The 21,307-nt window shown below is 32.6% G+C and overlaps 1 protein-coding gene across 4 annotated transcripts; it reads left to right on the forward strand.

Moving 5' to 3' along the window:
* The first annotated feature begins 201 nt into the window (after window positions 1–201).
* Window positions 202–21,061, forward strand: LOC140054203 (alpha-N-acetylgalactosaminide alpha-2,6-sialyltransferase 1-like). 4 transcript variants are annotated; one of them, XM_072099108.1, is made up of 8 exons: window positions 228–284; window positions 15,877–15,971; window positions 16,537–16,792; window positions 17,055–17,238; window positions 17,615–17,777; window positions 18,072–18,189; window positions 18,611–18,762; window positions 19,229–21,061. In XM_072099108.1, exons 2-8 carry the CDS (start codon window positions 15,880–15,882, stop codon window positions 19,488–19,490), a joined length of 1,227 nt encoding a protein of 408 aa, XP_071955209.1. In that variant the 5' UTR covers window positions 228–284; window positions 15,877–15,879; the 3' UTR covers window positions 19,491–21,061. The 4 variants fall into 4 exon arrangements, with proteins under 4 accessions (XP_071955210.1, XP_071955209.1, XP_071955207.1 ...); XM_072099106.1 differs by lacking the exon at window positions 228–284 and adding an exon at window positions 12,731–12,780; XM_072099105.1 differs by lacking the exon at window positions 228–284 and adding an exon at window positions 13,102–13,240.
* The last annotated feature ends 246 nt before the right edge of the window (window positions 21,062–21,307 follow it).

Genomic DNA, 21,307 nt, shown 5'->3' on the forward strand with positions numbered 1-21,307 from the left:
AAGATAGGCCCCTACATAGTATAAGTGTCTTGATATGGTTTAATAGGCTCAAATATAAAACACCTTTATACAATTCATGTATAGGCCTACTTCTAATTGGTGTGCAATCGCACATGACTCTATTAATATGCTAATATCGTAAATGGCGCGTTTCATAATGCTTATTATATTAGATGGCATAGCTACGCCAGGACTCGATATGTTTTTATATACTGGCGTCATGATGAATCCTTTCACAAAACAGACATTGCAGATTTTTACTCGTCGGTGGTGAATATTTCAAGGTATGTTCATAATTTATATAGGAATATAATGCTATCCGTATATAATTTTTGTTTATTAGGCCTACAATAGGCCTACTTATAATAATAAGTGCTGAAATAGAGGTGCAATACTTTTTTTAACTTATGAAGATGGCTACATACAAAAAGGAGTCAATTCCACTATTTAAATTCAGAGATAATGTTTTTATCATCTGAATTTTCTTTGCGTTGTTTAGGTCTATAGCATACATTGTGTTAAATCTCTATTTATCTATGATCTTTATACTATAATTTGATGTATTTTAGTTAAATTTATAGAGGAACCCTTATTACCTGTTCTTTTGTAATGAAAAACTGCACGGGTTGTCCTCTCTAAAGATTGTACCTGTCTTTTCCATACTATTTCTTTATTTATTTTTTAAGGCTCGCGCAACACAAAATGTTTGTCTTCATCTTTCCGGGCATCTGCCTTCATTCTTTGACCCAGTATCATTATTATTATATTCATAGTATTTTTCCTCATTTTTTACAATTTCATCGAAAAGGTTTCAACGCAAAAATAAATACAATACATTTAATCGATAAGTTCGTTTTATGAACCTTGATGTACATGAATAAAATGTTTAGATTGCCTTTGTACAGTTTTAATGTTTTACATGACAAAAATTGTATTTGAAAATATGCACCTGTATTCGGTATATTATTCTGAAATCACAATTATTTTCAATACAACATATTACTACTGGAACTAAGGTAACTGTACGACTATAGAAATGAACCTTATTGCGTATTCAGGACACGGCGCGTGAACAAAATTTATGGGGTGTGGTACATTACTACTTTTGATTTGTTTTCCGAGGCACATGATGTTATTGATATGCTAATATCGTGAAGTGAATTAAGGGTAACTTTACAAATGTGAAATCTGCTTTGTATGCCTGCTTAGCAAGGGGCCGAATTTATCAAGCATGTACATAGCCTGAATAGTACAAAGACAATTAAGGCCCATTTACACTAGGACGATAAAAATCGACGATAAATAGATAAAACAACGTTTTAGTTCCGTCACTTATAATAAAATAGCGAGGCGCTTATTTGATTTACAAAAGAATATGTAATGCTTATAATGCAATTGTGTTAATCTATATATAGCTTAGGCAATTTTTTAGTTTACTAATTTACACATGCTTTTTTCTTGTTAATCTGCTAATAATTTATTATTAATTATTTAAAGCCGAAATGAAAAGGTAATTATTATGAAGAAGAAAAAAATCGAAAAAGAACAAACACAGTATCGTTTAAAATATGTTTTTCGAATTGATCGAGCAAATATATTGTTCATAACATCGGTATGCATGTGCCTAATTATTCAAATAAACATTTATTCCATAAAGCTGTTTATATTTATGAACAGAACATCATTAAAAGTTATGGAAAAGAGAATCAAAGCTTTTAAGAAGAGACCCTCAAAAACAATTAAGCAATTATATATAATATAAATACAACAGGCAAAGAACATTAATTCTAAACCGAACTCGATTGGATAGCGACTCTTTAACATTCTCGGCGTGTTACGGCGGAACAGCACTAGTCCTCAGTTGTACGCACGCGCAACAGAGATCAAATTGATACGCCCTCATCTTTCAGTATTTTTATTCACGAGGCGGGATCTCCGAAGAGATACTTTTATATATATAAACACAACAGGCAAAGAACATTAATTCTAAACCGCCCGATGATATACTGAAATTTAATTAATTAATTTGAAACGATTATATATATATATATATATATATATATTAGGCCTATACTAAAATATTAACAATAAAGAAATTGAAAGAATGTTTCCATGTTCAATTGTTGTAAAATTGAGTAGAATTACGGAATACCGCTAGCAGATAATGAAGTATGTTCAGTGTATTGAAAAGTGAAATTCTTTTTATTTAATAACCTTCTGTGTTTGTTAAGTGCTGTGATCTTTAAGGACGGGGTGTTTTGTTATGTAAAACAAGGCCATATACATGGCTGCAGTCGCGTGCTCAAATTTGTTTACCGACCGACCGACCAACCGACCGACATAGTGAACTGTAGAGTCACGTTTGCACGCAACTAAAAATATTCGAAAAGAAAAAAAAATAACAGGAATAACAACAATAAAAACAAAACAAGAATAAATTACTTAAAGAAGATAGTAAGTGAAAAGTTGACCAATAAAAGTTTAAAGCTGTATCCAAATAGTACAGTCACATATGTAAGGAAAACTAGCTCCATCTCGATATTTGTGCCAAAATAGATTTTATTGGCTAAATTTGTTATTCTTGAGTTGCTGAATTTAAAAAAGTTAGGTGCCATTTGTTTCGACCACTCCTTCAGCCGCCATTTTGTATTTCAAAATGGCCGACATTCCACACTAAACTTTGTCATCCATGGTATCATCGGAAAGTGAATGTAATACTGATCATTTTATCCCATTACATCCATATCAAAAAATGCATAGTTACATAGTTATTTAACAATAAATCAAGTCACGTAACCAATAAAGGTCAAAAGGTCAACATTTTAATTTCCTCAAATACTTTACTGTTTGGTATCGTAGGATAGCTTTTTTTTTTATTCTGAATACAGTTTTACTAATATCTATTCAATTGTTTATTGTCATAATTTTCCAATTATGTAAATAAACTGTTTTTAAATGTACAATAAAAAAGGTCTCCTTCGTATTAAAATAAATACGGTTTTCTTATTGGTTTTACAATTCATTCAAATGTTGGTAACATTTATCTGGTTATAATAACAATTTCAGTGTGTGAAAATATTTTAGTATAAGTTTAGTTTAACTATCAAGATCCTCGATATGCCCGGTTTTCGCATTGCAAGTAAACAAGGCCAACAGCCATTAAGTCGCGTGCTACAATGCATAGTGATACCGGACCGACAGACAGACCGACAGACAGACCGACAGACAGACAGACCGACCGACCGACATAGTGAACTATACTGACCGAAATTACTGAACATGATTAAAAATGTTGAAATGTTTAAAAACATTTATATTTTCTTAATTTACACGTGCGTAGCCTGTCACTTTTGACGTGCGTTATAACGTAATTTCGAGTTGAAAAGGAAGTCAAGAAAACAGAAATCGGACAAAAAGAGTGCGCAATAACATTTAACGCGCAGTGCGCGCAAAAAAATATGCGCACTCATGGCAATTTTGTAAACGCTTAAAATTGCCTGAAACGTACTCTTATTTCATCGAAAATAAATTTTGAATATTTTAAGCGCGCGTACGCATGCGTTACATGCGCTACGCACGTAATTGTATTGCCATATGATGATTTATGCCCTGAAATTTATGAGTACCAAATTTTATTTAATTGTGATTCATGGTTGTGAAGATATGATTACAAACGTGATTTCGTTAAATCGTGCGTAGACCGCGTAATTTTTTATTGCGCACCGTGAAAACATAACCACATCGATTCCTGGCCATAAGGAATATACTGTGAAAAATTGACCTAGCTAGATTAAACTGTGATATCAAGATAAGGTCAGAAAGCGATAAAACGCATAGTGATACCGGACCGACAGACCGACAGACCGACCGACATAGTGAACTATAGAGTCGCTTCCACGCGACTAAAAACAAGATCAAACAACCATTGCTTTGCAGGTAAATTAGTTGCAACGCAAACATGATCTTGGAGGTAAAGTAATTGATTTTAGTACCTTTATTTGAGCAAGTTCATACAACTACTACGGCAGAAACGTAACTTTGAAAAGTAATTTAGATTTCTCTTAATTATGCTAGTTAATGTAGTTTTATTTATAACTATATCCAGTGCAGTGGCGTCTATGTCGCTATTTTTCCAACATGGTTTTCTGCAAATAGCATGGTTGCATGTTGTAAGCCTAGGCCTATACTGTATATATATAAAGTAAATCGATAAAAAAAGTTGTTGCTTATTTAAATTAATTTATGTACACATTCTTATATTATAAATATATATTGGATATTTGTGTGACCATAAAGGCAGGATAGAAAGCAGCTCATCTATACTGTGTATAAGTAGTCGAATAATCTTCCACCGTTTCAGATGATAACATAATTATTGAATATACAATTAAATCGGTGGCATATGCCCATACTCATAAGAATACAAATACTAACAACAAACGGATGCAATGGGATCATGCCCAAGAACAAGCCTCTAAAAGATTTTATTATAATGCTATTAAAGACTGGAATGATCTACCTTCCGATATCAAGAGTATACACAAATTAATTGAATATAAACGTGCGTTAAAGGTTCACTTTGGTATTGTGCATTAACCATGCTGATGATGATTGTTGTATTTTGTATATGGATGTTTTCGTTTATTGTATTAGTATGCATTTATGATGTACACATTATTATCTAACTTGCTTGTTTAAAGGACCCCATTGGAATTAAGCTGTTTCAGCTTTATGGGTCATCCTGGTATTTTTGTTGTATTTCTTGAGTACCGAATAAAACAAACAAACAAACAATAAAATAATAATAATTCAAAACGCATCGATGACTGAAAAGCCGATTCCATCCCCTACCGGTGTGTGGTCGCAAAAAAACAAAAAAACACTACATTTTTGATAAATATAACTGAGACATGCAGTAAAAGTAACAAAATTAAAATACAAATTTATAAAAGGGAATTCAATAACATAAATCGTTACATACGGTACATATTTATAAAGTATCTGTAGTTAAAAGATTTCGTTTTTCTCAAACTAATTTGAATATTATTGCTGGAAAGTGGATATTGTTTCCATTTTTTCCGATAAGTTCTTAAAGTTAAGTTACCACAAACAAGTATAGTTTGATTAATTATTCTATGTGACTTTTGATAACTAGATGGTACGCTCGCTTCGCTCGCGTACCATCTAGGTCGTGCCCACAGATGGTTCTCGAATACACAGTAATTTCAGCGTAACAAAACTGGCGATTTCAATTGTACGTACCGCAGGACTATAAGACATTGTCGTTTACAGAAACGAATAAATAGACACGATGATTTATGTAGTCAACTAAAATTAGCACCCTGGGAATTACTTCCGAAGGAGAAACTTATCACAAAATGAGTCCAAATTTTTGATTTGGACTCATTTAAAGAAACCCAATTTGTGTTTTGTATGTAACATTAGGGTTGAGGGATGGGGGAAGAAGATAGGTACAAAGAGGAAAAATTTTAAATATATTCTTTATCCACTCAGTAACGAAATATTTTGTTCATGTTTTGTTGGCCTATAAATAATATACCTCTAAATACAGTAAACCATTTGCGATTTAATACTTTGTTAAAACTGTCACTGTCATAATCGATTGAAATATTAAAGTACATGTCACGATACACCACTACGACGTTTATATTATTGGTAATTATTAATTAATACAAACGTTGAGAAGGAACTGTCAGTATAAAGTTTATTTGTATATAATAATGTGTTTATATATCTAACAGTAGAACAGTAGAGCCTAACCACAATCTCAGTAATAAAGTTTGTTTGTATATATTTTTATATTACATCTAACAGTACGAACATTCACAGTAAGAAATGTTCGATTCAAATGAGGACCAAAAATAGTTAATAGGTATTTACAGTATTGTCAAAGTATTGCAAGTTTATTCTCAAAGGGCCCATATATTTACCTCCGTATGTGTTACACCAAGGGCTCATAAATTTACCTACTTGTGTTAAACCAAACTCTGGCAGACTGAGAGATTGGGATGTTCCATTCATCGCAAATCAATACATTTGTATAATCTTATATTAAATCTATCAAAATAGTATTTTTTAAAGAAAATCGGCCTGTCTTCAACATTATGATGCTGTACTCTAGCTGTTCAACCGGTTTTCAGCTATTAAAAACCATTATCGTAGGAGGAGATAGGAAAATGCGAAGCCTCCTCGCATTTTTGTGGCGGGTATTTTTCAAGATGGACATCCATTAGACAGTGTATACCACGATCGGAAAACACTCCTATTTGGGGCAAATCGTTGAACCTAAATTCGTTTTAATCGTCAATAACTAATTATCTAACTTAATTTAATTAGTAAACAGGGTTACATCAGGTGGTTAAAATCAGTACCGAAAGTACGAACCAACTTTATATACCATCGAGTAAAAATTCTAGAAGTAAGGCGCGATTTACCGAATTTTGCCCTTACGTAAATTTATATATAAATATATATATATATATATATATTAATTAATACAAACGTTGAGAAGGAACTGTCAGTATAAAGTTTATTTGTATATAATAATGTGTATTTACAGTATTGTCAAAGTATTGCAAGAAGTTTATTCTCAAAGGGCCCATATATTTACCTACCGTATGTGTTAAACCAAGGGCTTCGCTCGCGTACCGTCTAGGTCGTGCCCACAGATGGTTCTCGAATACACAGTATTTTCCAGCGAGAAAAAAATGGAGATTTCAAATGTACGTAGGCCTACTGCAGGACTATAATACATTGTCGTTTACAGAAACGAATAAATATACACGATGATTTATGTAGTCAGCTAAAATTAGCACCCTGGGAATTACTTCCGAGAAGGAAACAAAATGAGTCAAATTTTTTTATTTGGACTCATTATTAAACAAACCCAATTTGTGTTTTGTATGTAACATTAAGGGTTGAGGGATGGGAGAAGAAGATAGGTACAAAGAGGAAACATTTTAAAATATATTCTTATCCACTCAGTAACGAAATATTGTTTTTAATGTTTTATAGGCCTATAAATAATATACCAATAAATACAGTAAAACATTTACGATTTAATACTTTGTTAAAACTCTCACTGTCATAGTCGATTGAAATAGTAAAGTACATGTAACGATGCACCACTACGTACGTTTATATATTTTTAAATTATTAATTAATACAAACGTTGAGAAGCAACTGTCAGTAATAACGTTTATTTATTTGTATATTATATGTTTATAATCTAACAGTAGGGCCTACCCACACTCACAGTAGTAAAGTTTATTTGTATATTTGTTTATATTATATCTAACAGTACCAACACTCACAGTAAGAAATTTGCGATTCAAATTGCGATCAAAAGTGGTTAATACCTTAACAGTATTGTACAGCATTGCAATACTATTATGTTTATTCTCCAAGGTGGCCCATAAATCTAAATCTATACCTCTATGGTTAAACCAAATAATTTGGAATGTTCCATTCATCGCAAATCAATACATTTGTATAAACGTATATTAAATCTATCAAAATAGTATTTTTTTAAAGAAAATCGGCCTGTCTTCAACATTATGATGCTGTACTCGAGCTGTTCAACCGGTTTTCAGCCATTAAAAACAATTATCGTAGGAGGAGATAGGAAAATGCGAAGCATCCTCGTATTATCGTCTGCGGGTATTTTTCAAGACGGACATCCATTAGACAGTGTATACCACGATCGAAAAACACCCCTATTTGGGGCAAATCGTTGAACCTAAATTCGTTTTAATCGTCAATAACTAATTATCGAACTCAATTTAATTAGTAAACAGGGTTACATCAGGCGGTTAAAATCAGTACCGAAAGTACGAACCCACTTTATATACCATCGAGTAAACATTCTAGAAGTAACGCGCGATTTATCGAATTTTGCCCTTACGTAAATTTATATATAGATATCATAATGGATTTGATGCAGCAACGGTCGCTGTACAGGTAGTTCAAAATACGGAAGTGGAACGACATTGCCACGTCAGCCAATCAGCGACTCACAACAGTTACCGAAGATTCAGCCAATCAAATCTAAGTCCAAGCTTGTTAATTTTTTAGTGAAATATGTTACGATAATTATCAAAGCCATTATGGCATATGCATAATTGATAACAACTCGCTTCGCTCGCGTACCATCTAGGTCATGCCCACAGATTGTTCTCGAATACATAATAATTTCAGCGTTAAAAAACTGGCGATTTCAAATGTACGTACCGCAGGACAATAATACATGTCGTTTACAGGAACGAATAAATAGACACTGTGATTTATGTACTCAACTAAAATTAGCACCCTGGGAATTACTTCCGAAAGAGAAACTTGAGAAAATGAGACCAATTGTTTAAGTCAAATTTAAACAAACTTAATTTGTGTTTTGTATGTAACATTAGGGCTGAGGGATGGGGAAGGGGAAAGGGATGGGGAAGAAGATGGGTGCAAAGAGGAACAATTTATAAATATATTCTTTGTCCATTTAGTAATGAAATATTAATTGTTTTCACGTTTTACAAATAATATACCACTAAACACATTGCGATGTAATACTTTGTTGAAACTATCACCGTCCTAGTCGATTGAAATAGTACAGTACATGTAACGATACATCACTACGACGTGTATGTTTATATAATGTAAAACAATTTGTGAAAACCACCTCTATTCGGGGAAAATCATAAATTTGATTTAATCGTCAATAAATATTAAATTATCTAACTCAACTTAAATAGTAAGCCTAATGGTTTTCAATTGTTTCTTAGAGCCAATTCATACTTAAGTTGGTTCCTACCCTACCCACCAAAGTTGTTCTGCGTTTAGGGCATGTGATGCACCGTAGGCCTATCCTCTACTGGCTTAACAACGCTACTCATGCCAGTGAGGGAAGGGTGATGATGTGGGTGGTTTAACTGCAATAATAAAGATTTGTACATAATATACGGCGACTGAAAACGCTAGCTCATTATCCGTTTAAAAAAAAATTATATCCAACCTCTACAGCACAGATTGAAACAAGAAATATTTCTTACAAAAAACGCTGCTCGCTTATTGAAAAATATTTTTTATTTCAAAAGTTTTTTAATGTGTCATTTTATTGTCACATAATAGTTATTTTACCTGAAAAAAATGTAATTTAAAGCAACAAATACTTAAATTGTCTGTCAGACAATGGTTTTTGGGTTTCTTTTCTTTTTTTATATGTGAATAAATATTATATTTTTGTTACAACAGAAGTGAATACTAAATTTCTGTTACTTTTGTTAATTTTATTGCTAAGGTCAAATCTGGGGGTCACTTCATCACCCTAGATATTTCAATTGTGAAGTATCCTATTACAAACACAAACTTTATTGGACGGTTTCGATAATAATTCAATGAATATCTGACAGTGAATATACCAGAAATGCTTAGGGATTTGTAATTTTAGCATGACATGTCCTAATAGACTCTTTCCCAGACGTTTTTTGGGTCTACTGTAGCAGCTGGAATCAATAAATCATAGTGGAGTTTCCATTTTCACAAAACTGTCTGTCCTTAGAACTATAACTGCTGCTTGCTTTAGCTTCTGATTGAGTAGTCCTAATGGGACGTAGCGGGCTAGAGCAGCAGCGTGAAAAAAATGGATCGAATTTCTGTTATGAGTATACAGTACTTGCTTTTACGACGCCTGAGGGAATAGACACTTGTGGAACAGAGATTGGAATACTCCATTCATCGCAAATCAATACATTTGTATAAACGTATATTAAATCTATCAAAATATTATTTTTTAAAGAAAATCGGCCTGTCTTCAACATTATGATGCTGTACTCGAGCTGTTCAGCCGGTTTTCAGCCATTAAAAACAATTATCGTAGGAGGAGATAGGAAAATGCGAAGCATCCTCGTATTATTGCCTGCGGGTATTTTTCAAGACGGACATCCATTAGACAGTGTATACCACGATCGAAAAACACCCCTATTTTGGGCAAATCGTTGAACCTAAATTCGTTTTAATTGTCAATAACTAATTATCTAACTAAATTTAATTCGTAAACAGGGTTACATCAGGTGGTTAAAATCAGTACCTAGATAACCAACTTTATATACCATCGAGTAAACATTCTAGAAATAACGCGCGATTTACCGAATTTTGCCCTTACATAAATTTATATATAGATTCTGACATAGGCGAGCACAATGCAAAAACTTCGGTACAAATCTCCGCCTTGGATACCTACCTTATCTATCAGAGATGTACCGCGAAACGTAGATTTGATAACATTAGTTTTCACATCGACGCTATTGTTCCATATTTCTATCTTAGGAAGATATTATAAAGGGTTTTATAAGAAATTTTCTGATTTCAATCGGTAAATTTTAACTCTATGCGCGGTAGAAGTAATTTTCGGGTTCACAGTAAGGTGTTGGTTTCAACCAGGGAGTTGTAAAACAACTACCTGTTTCAACTAAGTTGGCCGTTGGTGCTTGGTGGCGATAGCCATTTTGTTTTTTTGTTTATTTTCGGACCGCGCGTGTGAAGGTATATAATAGTAGTACATAAACCCCGATAGCCGAGTTGTTGAGTAAGCTGCCAAGACTTTATGTATACTGTGCGCTATCTGTGTCCCGTCAGGATCCTGGGATACTGCCCATGTTGCAAGCCGTCTAAAACGTCTTTCTTCTTAGGCCACTGTATCGCGGAATAATGTATTCATTATACCAATTAGGATGGTATTTATTTGAATAAACGCTCGGAACACCTCCCCAATAAAACATCATCTAAAATAATTATCTCGCTACTCAACCCCACCCCAAATACATCTAATAAACGCCCATCCACAATATTATATTTATAACCCAATTATACTATTTTTAGTAGATTTCTTCGGACTGTTATCTACAATTTACCAAGCATTTGTTATTCTTTTTTACCACTTTTCATATCTACAATAAACACTATACGCCTAAAACGCTATTAATCATCTAAGACACTTAGGTTAGTGAGGACGTTTAGTTTTACGAATATCAAAAGCATTTAAATAATGGTAACCGACCGAAATTGTCCAGGCCAGAATGTCCTTCTAAAACTGTTTACGTCCCGAGTCATTATCATTCCGAGAACCATCGTCTACACTTCCTAGAGGGGGAGCGAGCGAATAAACACTATACGCCTAAAACGCTATTAATCATCTAAGACACTTAGGTTAGTGAGGAAGTTTAGTTTTACGAATATCAAAAGCATTTAAATAATGGTAACCGACCGAAATTGTCCAGGCCAGAATGTCCTTCTAAAACTGTTTACGTCCCGAGTCATTATCATTCCGAGAACCATCGTCTACACTTCCTAGAGGGGGAGCGAGCGAAGCGAGCTCACCCTCTAGTAATATAAAACAATACTATTATTGGCATACAATTGATAATATTATTAAGTCTGGTACGCGTCTATTTCAAATATTATACTAATAATCGTCTTATTCAAAAGCGATATATCGATCGAGCACAAATATCCAACAGATAGCGGTTGTTGTTCAAACAGAGGCAGTTTATAAATGTTAATAATTATTCATACAGAATCGTTGGACGCCATTGTGCATTGAGTTTTACCACGGAAGAGTGGTATCGCGGAATAATGTATTAATTAATCACACTACACAATGTTAGTGTGGTCGAATTAAACATTAAAAGAGTAACGGCGATCAATTAATGATATTCATACTTTATATTCGATATTTCATCATATCATTTTTTGATCAAACACGTATGGAAACATTAGAATATTGATCTAACCGGGTACCCATTTATACACCTGGGTGGAGAGCGACAAACGCAAGTAAAGTATCTTGCCTAGGAATATAAGCAATGCGGCGAGAGTTGCATTCGAACCTGGGTCTCACATCAGTAGTCCAACGTCCAACACCCTGCGCCACACGCCCTCACGTATATGACATTTGTTTTTTTAGATTCTTGTATGATCATAATATTACCTAGTGAAGAGCAATGTACAATCTTAATGTGGTCGAATTATAAGAGTAATGACAATTATTTATTGATAATATTCATACTTAATATAAGTTATTTATTTTTTTAACTGTTGTATACGACTTTTGGGGATATTGTATTAAAACTATCAGGGCTGTGATTAATTGTCCAAGAGGCAATATTTTTTAGTTATTTTGATATGTAGCTTATCTTTATTTTAAAACTACATTGTACATTAACTTTCTTTCTTTTTTATTTGTTTGTAACAAATTAGCTTATTTGTTGGTCGTTTCCCCGTCTTCCTTTTTTTTATTTTGTAAAATTTGTACCCTTAGGAAAAACAAGATATTTTCTTTTATGTAATTTGGGGTCTCTTCCTTCCTGGGACCCTATTAAACATTGTAAATACCATACTACTATCCTTTTACTATGATTTTGATAAATAAAGGTTTTCGTATTCGTCTTATATTTAATACGCTCCAATGCACTTTAGGGAGAAACACACATTTACAATACCCACCTGGATTCCTGATTGGCGTGACACCGCACATGACGTTAATGATATGCTAATTGTAAAGCGCGCGTCCACATTATATTACATTATAATATTATATTATAATATTATTATTATTATATTATTATTGTTATTATTAATATTATATGTTTCTACGTTGGAATTATTAATTACGGCCTATTAAGCCAGAACAACGATACTTGTGAATACAGTACGGCGTTGCGACGAATCTTTTCACAAAAAGAGATTTCATTTCGGTGGGCATTTTAACAAAAGGTAGGTTCACACGTTATTAGGGCCTATGCCTATTTATGTTAAACATACATAATTCTTTGTTTGATATCATGTGCTGAAATACTAATAAATGTGTAGGCCCTAATGGTCTCAATTCGGCTACACATTAAAATTGAAATTGAAAAAAAATTGACTCAGATTTTCATAATAGAAAAACTAAATTCTCCTGCCAAAATTCATTTTATTTAGAAGTTTGTTTTATGAACAATGTTTAAACATAGTTTTCTCATTTTTTGTTTTAATAACATGTTGAATCTTTGATTTTAAAATGTAGTTCTATTTTTATTAGGGATAAGTTCTGAAATCAAAATACTATACATGTGGTTTTCTCGAAATACGACATGGCAATTTAAAAAGTACGGTAACTTGTTTGTGTTCGAACCCAAGGAGTATACAGAGCTCCTTGTATGCCGAGACGATGTGGACAAACATACCTTTGCCAGTAAGAAAAGCTTCCATGCTAAAATGCTGATTTTACTTCTGTATTGAAAATAATTGTATTCCTCTGTATATGTTTGAAGTAATAAGAATAAAATATAATATGTTTGGTAATTTTTTCAATTCACTTGGCCAGTCATTTAGATGTTTTGAGTTTGTGCTCGTTTATTTTAATGTTTTTATATGATGTATTGTGTGGTTCTCAATTTTTTATGTTATTTTATGCTATCTTTTTAAAACATTTCAAATATTTTAAGTACCTTTTAATAATTTAAAAAATTGTCACAATTCAGTTTTTTTGTGAAGATGATTTTAATAAATATACCATTATGAATGAATGAATGAATGCTCATTGTTCTCTCCAAAAAAGGATTCATTTGAGTAAGCAGCAGATATTTGTTTAACTCGGCTTGCTAGTTGCTGGTTGCAAGAATACATATTGAATGTACTGAAAGTAAAACTAAACAGTGAAGAGATGGTGTCACAAAACATATACATTAAATGCGTGCGCAGTAAATACCAATATGTGCTAGAATTAATAACCAACGCTTGTAAGAAGAATAATGGACCATCGTCTACGTTAACGTAGTCATTCATATTAATAGCTTGGTTCTCTTACGCTCTTTCTAAATCAATAACCTCAATCATTTCACTTTGTTATCTTACCTCATCTATTATTCGCACGAGTTCTCAATCAAGATTAAACTGCATGTATGAATCAAATTGCATTATCTTTGATATATAAATTTACGTAAGGGCAAAATTAGGTAAATTGCGCGTTATTTATAGAATGTTTACTCGATAGTTAATAAAGTTCGTTCGTACTTTCGTTACTGATTTTATCTACCTGATGTAACCCTGTTTACTAATTAAATTGAGTTCAAAAATTAGTTATTGACAATTAAAACGAATTTAGGTTCAACGATTTGCCCCAAATAAGGTTGTTTTCCTATCGTGGTATACACTGTCTAATGGATGTCCATCTTGAAAAAATATCAGCACACAATAAAAATACGAAGATGCTTCGCATGCTCCTCCTACGATAATTGTTTTTAATAGCTGAAAATCAATTGAACAGCTCGAGTACAGCATCGTAATGTTGAAGACAGGCCAATTTTCTTTAAAAAATACTTTTTTAATATTTTATACAAATGTATTGATTTTCGATGAATGGAACATTCCAAATTATTTGGTTTAACCGTTAAGGTATACCTCCATGGTTTAACACAAGTAGGTAAATTTATGGGCTCTTGGAGAATAAACATAATATTAATAATATTGCAATGCTATACAATACTGTAAATAGGTATTAACCACTTTTTATCGCCATTTGAATCGCACATTTCTTATTGTGAGTGTTGGTACTGTTAGATATAATATAAACGAATACAAGTACACTTTATATTACTGTGAGTGTGGGTAGCCCCTACTGTTAGATTATAAACACATAATATACTACGTCGTAGTGATGTATCATAATAATAATAATAAACAGTATTTATATAGCGCCTAATGGATCACTGACCCCTCTAGGTGCTTTACATAGGACCTTAACTAATGGTAATAAACTATCCCCCGCCGGACACCATTCCAGTATTTCTTAGTCGAGGTTTCTACATTACATGTACTTTATTATTTCAATCGACTATGACAGTGGCAGTTTTAACAAAGTATTAAATCGCAAATGTTTTACTGTATTTAGTGGTATATTATTCATAGGCCTATAAACATTTTAAAAAAAATCGTTATGCCTACTGAGTGGATAGAAAATATTAAAACATTGTTCCGGTACAGGTACTAAAGATCAAGCTACCACAGCTAGAGAGAACTTTGCAGCAGGAAAAAGAATGAAACTCACTGAAAGTGGAAAAAAAAGCGCAGAAAAAAGGACAAGAAATCTGACTCTAAGTTAAAATTGCTTGTCTGGTTCTACTGATATTATATAGTTGTCATTTTCAACTTTGACATTTTTATTTTATTAAATAACTTTAAAAAAAAACAAAAAAATAATAGTGTTTAAAAAAAATATCGAAAGAAACACACGCGTGTTTGATAATTTATGTATTATGTGTTTGGTCATCCAATGGGTATATAAGTTGTGTCTGCATATATAATAAGAAGAAAGTTCGACATTGTTTTTCTACAAGAAACGCATCTTGATAAAAATGTTGTAAACTATAATAAGACGTTGTGGAAAGGCGCATCGTATCATAGTTTTGGAACGACGAAAAGTAGAGGTGTCTCAATATTTTTTGGAGCGACTATTATTCAAAGTGATGTTTTATTGGGGAAGCTTTTATTAAATTAAAAATTCTGTGCTCAGAATTAACCATAATTTATATTTAGATACGATTCCATCTTCCTTTTTTAATTTCTAATTCTAATAGACCTAGCCTTGGCTAAGTCATAATTTGTCTATTTATAATTGTTGTTATTTTGATCCTGGAGGTATTAATTAATGCTTTACATTAAGAGCATATAGTCAAAGCAGCTAATATCGGTACTAAACGAGTTATTCTATAACATGCTTCTACTGTAGGTGTATGCCCAAGCAACTTTTTCCATAATGATTTACTTTAGAAAGACTTTTCAAATAATCATTTCCTAAAAATACTAAAACAAACTATATTTATGTTTTAGGCGATGGGGTATCTATATCAACAAAGAGTTTTTTTATTTTTATTCATTATTTCTTTGCTGTTTCTGGTGTATAGCTCACATTTTTCATCCCCAAAGTAAGTATCGCTAACAAAATGGATATTAAATTATAATGATAATATATAATAAAATAAAAAATTAAATAATATAATGAAATATATATATATATATATAAACACATCAGGCAAAGAACATTAATTCTAAACCGTCCGCTGATATATACTGAAATTTAATTAATTAATTTGAAACGATAAAGATGAGGAAATCTGTGAGAATAAGAAAAAGTCGCCCCAACCGAGACTCTAACTCGGAACGTCTGCTTGATATGCAGCTGTCCCAACCATTAGACCACTGGGGCTTTCATATATATCCATCCAAAGGTAAATTACTGAAAAAATGACAATGCTGTGGGTATCAGTGGCTGGATCTCAATAGAGATACAAAAAAAAAGCGAAAACTAAATCAAAACGAAAAGTAAAACAGCCAGAAAAGTTAGCAGATTTCCTTATCTTTCTCGTTTCAAATTAATCAAGTGAAGTTAAAATTGCCTTCATATTCAACACAAAATTATACCGTGTATTCTCTTTCTAAAAATGATTATATTACTTATTAGATAAATATCTGCATATCTGTGTTTTACAGGCTAATAAAAGTGCAATTGATGGGAGTGAACAGAAATATGTCCAGTCAATCGGAAGAAATACTTACGCCTACACAAACAAAAGCAATGTACAAGAATGATTCAATTAGGCCTATATTCAATTCAACTGTATTTATTCACGGAGCTCAAAATCATTCGGTTCTCAAAGCCACTTCTACAAGTTTTGGAAAACTGGTTCATTTCGGACCAAAAGGTCGAGAATTTGACTTCCGGATAAATATAGATGTTAAGCCTTCGGTAAGAAACTGCTATTCTATTGTTTGGCATAAAGACACATCATCAATAAAATTGAACGCATCTAGTCAGTTAGATAGTATTCATTCACGATGTTGACATTTGAAGAATCGTTGATTTAGTAACATTAAACGACGTAACTCTGTGTTAATCACACTCCTTCACAAATCATAAAAATTCAAAGATCATGCTTTGAAAAAAGGTATATACATTTCTAAAGTTAAACAATTCCCGCTTCAACAGTTCAGTTGGTTTTTTTTTTCAGACTTGCGCAACATCCATTCAGAAAAAGTTCCAGGGAAGTAAATGGGCATCAAATATGTTCCTGCGCAATATCACCATGGTGATGCATCAGGGTGCGATGTCAAATGCAGAGTATAAAAGACTGCATGCTTTTGGTATGCCTTATGGTCTAAAGGGCTATAAACGTTCTGACTTGTCTTACAAAGGTACATACAGTAATTGTATTTCCATGCGAGTGCGCCCGGGTAAAATGATGAGTTCTTAGGACTCGCCTGGACAATCATTTTGTACATTAATATATGATGGTTATGACTTGTTTTTGAAAATAAAAAATACTCAGATACACATTCCTAATAATCATGATAATTATAAAAGAGATGCTTCGGCTTATGAAATAGATTTTATCGGCGTTTTATTAAGCAAAGTCTAGACGTGATGCTACTGAAAGTATTAATATATATACAAATCAAAATAATATGGTTTTAATATTAATCCAACATATTAATTTGGTTGCGACTCCATACAATTATATTACAGTACTGAATAAAAAGTATATAAAAACAATTTCTGATTTTAATGTAGATCTGCAAGCAATACTATCAAAGCTACCGCATGAATACAGTATATTAGACTTTTCTAGTAAAGAGAAGCCGACATGTTTAAGCTGTGCTGTTATTGGTAATGGTGGTATTCTTAATGGTTCTAAACTTGGTAAAGAAATAGACGGACATGATCTTGTATTTCGGTAATTTATTAATTATTGTATTTAGTCATTCATAAACGGATGCAGTTTTATGGTTATTAATAGAGAATCTGAATTGACTGCAAGATTTCATCAGATTCTCGTATGGTGACAATATACATTGGGCTCTACATAGTTCATAATTGGTTAACGGTACCCATTTCAATTTTTAGGTGTTAGTTTGTCATGTATTACATGGAGTTTCGTCATTTGATTCTATTTAGGAAAGCTACATATCACAACCAAGTAGGCCTAACATTATTCTCTAATTGTGATTACTGTTTTCCTTTTCATAAGTGTGAACCACGCAATTCGAAGAGGGTTTGAAGAAGATGTAGGTAATAAAACTACACATTACGTAATGATGGACAGATCACTAATACACACAAGTAAAGAAGACGTTCCACGAGATAAGGTATATGTTTAAAAAAAGAGTTACTAATAATGGTGATGACAACGAAGGCAAGGTTTCCAATTTTAGGTTTTGAATGGCTTGTGTACTAGTCATATTTCATTTCTTGATGAATCTTAGTTTTATTCTCCGCTTTATATATATGGAACAATCTAAATCGAGAACATAATACTCCTAATTCAACTCATAAAAACATTCGAAAACCCCTTTGTAATAATTTTAGACAACAATCACATAAAGTTACAATTTATTAGAGCCAACTATTTTGGAGCATTAGGCCTATCAAATAAGTTACCCAAAATACAAGATCATCTATTTCTTCTCAAGAAACCAGTACTATCGAAAATAAAACATTTTAAACAGTCTTTTTTTATGAATAAAATCACAATATTGATAACGAAAATCTAATTATTTACTTTTTCAGGAAATTAAGTATGTGTTCTTACCATGCAGAAGATTAGACTACAGTTATATAAAAGATGCTATTGGACGGCCTAACCCAAAGCTGAAGTTAGTTACTGATGCAAACAATGTTAGAATACTTCACCCGGATTTCGTTCGTTACATTAACAAAATGTAAGTAAATTGATAGAGACCAAACAATCTGTACTGTAAGATACTTTACAAGAATATACAGAATTAGTACAGCGTACTCTGTATCTTAATCAAAGAGGTTCTGTAACTAGATGATCCCGAATGTAAACGATGCTTAAAAGACTATAATTTACCATAGAGAGTGAACATGGAATATGAAATCCTATCTATATATCTTCTTCCTTTTTTTCGACTATAAATTATAATTGTAATAACAATAATATTGTTACAGGACACATATATTTAAGATAACAAGAGAAGTAATGTTAACTCATCATGATTATGTTATGCTTACCTGTGCATTATCTCGGAAAACACGTCTGCCCATCCAGCGCAGATCAATTTTATCAGTATGCTACGATACTATACAATTAACTTTTATTAATTGTCTTTACTAAAATAATAATTGGGTAGGTCGTATTAAATAGTCGTATGTTTCACTTTTTAGTTGGATTCGACGAAAGCGTTTCTTTCGGCCAACAACTGGTGGTATTATGTTCATGTCAGCACTCCATTGTGGATGTGACTCTGTTGATGTGTACGGTATGGGAATTAATAAACAATACTCTGCTCATTACTATGATTTAGAACATCAAAGATATAAGTACAACCGGGGTCATGACTTCGGACGAGAGGTTGAAATTCTGAAAGCATTAGACAATGAAGGCATCATTAATTGGTACAAGCGAGATGTTAATTTGTTTAAGTAAACACAGAAGGTAGCCTATACACACGCGTATTACACGTATAACGCATTTGTTGCATTCGTACCGATACGAGAGGCATTGTTGAGCCCTGAAATGTGCAAACAACCACATTGTGCATACATGGCACCCTCAAATGTGCATGGAGGTATAAAATTAGAAAATGTGCAAATCTTTAAAAATGTATAATCCACTAATGTGCTAACATCACGCCGTTAAATGTAAAAACGAATAGTTTTGACGTTAAATGTACAAATGAAATTCTACAAAATGTGCAAATCATTTTTGTTCAACCTAAATCGTTTATTAAAATTGATAACTTAATTCTAAACAGTCACGGGTTTTTCTAACAATGTTTTAAAGATATAGCCACTGTGACATACTTAATTGTAGTACAGGCTGAAATAATCTGTTTTGAAGAAACCACAATCATGTCCAGGGATGCAGGATTGGTCGCTGCTTGCTGGAGATGGAGACCTCCATACCATTGAAAGGTCCTCTTATTTTAAAGGAAATTAAAAAGAATTTCAATTTCCGTTAAAATAAGAAGACAACTTATTTATATTATTTATTTAAAATGTATTGTTGTTATGCGCGATATGAACAGTTTATGTAATTTTAAATTGTGAGGATTTCCTTACGCAAATCACTTTCTTTAACAAAATTAATTAACAGGAAAATAATGTAGATGAAGTAGGTATATGAATATGGTATAATATTTGCGCAAACATTTTATTCTTTTACCTGCATTTTTTATAAATATATACGGATTTTAATGAGCTTTGGTTTTATCAAACACTGAAAATACCATGAGCAATTTGAATATTGATTCAATTTGCGCAAGAAAATCGTCAATGAATTTCAAATTGCACCCGATTCTGTGGCTGTCATCAGACTCAGTGTTGTAGACTGTAGCCAGTCTACCAAACACCTATCTAACTGTATTAAATACTTTTAATACACGATATTATCTCTGTCATTAGGTTCCTATCTAGAGACAATGTGTAACGTAAAATGTGTATTCAATATCAATTCCAGAATAGTAGCAGGTTTATCGTACTGCCATGCAAGAATATAATGGATAAGTGTTTTCCGCCGCTTTTAGGCCTTCTAGTCAATTATTAATCATATGAATTACTTAATTAGTTTAGTAGCTCATCTACCTGTTTAGCAGGGCATAATCAATATCGTATAGCTAGGCCTACTAGTTTGGAGGAAAATAAAAAAAAACAACTAGAATTTAATTCGTCACTTTGACGAATTATAGGTGATCATTTTTATAATTTTATTGATATTAATATTTTTTAAACATGCACGTATGTTAACATACGATCGGAAAATGTTGATGTATGCCATCCTAATACCTGATGCATATGCTTATGGTGCTGATTGATGCCTAATATGTGTTATAGAATATAATACTCTATACGGTACAGTGTATGTACAGTATATCTATATACAGTGTAACATAGGTGAAATTACGGGAACCACACCATGTTCTAATTTTTTGGTATGATGACATTGTTAAAAAAAACTTGAAGATCACAATTTCGAAAGATAATAAATTGAGCAAATAAATATAAGATTTGGAAGAAAATTTGACACGTAGAAGCGCAGTGCGCCCTATTTGAGCAGGGGTCGTCAAATACACGGCCAGCCTGTGGTTCTTTTTTGGCCAGTCTGTGGTTCGAGGGCGCTAGACATTTGGCCAGCCTGTGGTCCCGAGGGCGCTAGACATTTCGGTCAGCCAGCAGAGAGCCATAGACAGAGAGAGATGTAATAAGAACACCAGAGGGCGTACTCCAGACTGAAAGGTGATTCCA

This window comes from Antedon mediterranea, chromosome 7, assembly GCF_964355755.1.
Source record: "Antedon mediterranea chromosome 7, ecAntMedi1.1, whole genome shotgun sequence".
NCBI lineage: Eukaryota > Metazoa > Echinodermata > Crinoidea > Comatulida > Antedonidae > Antedon > Antedon mediterranea.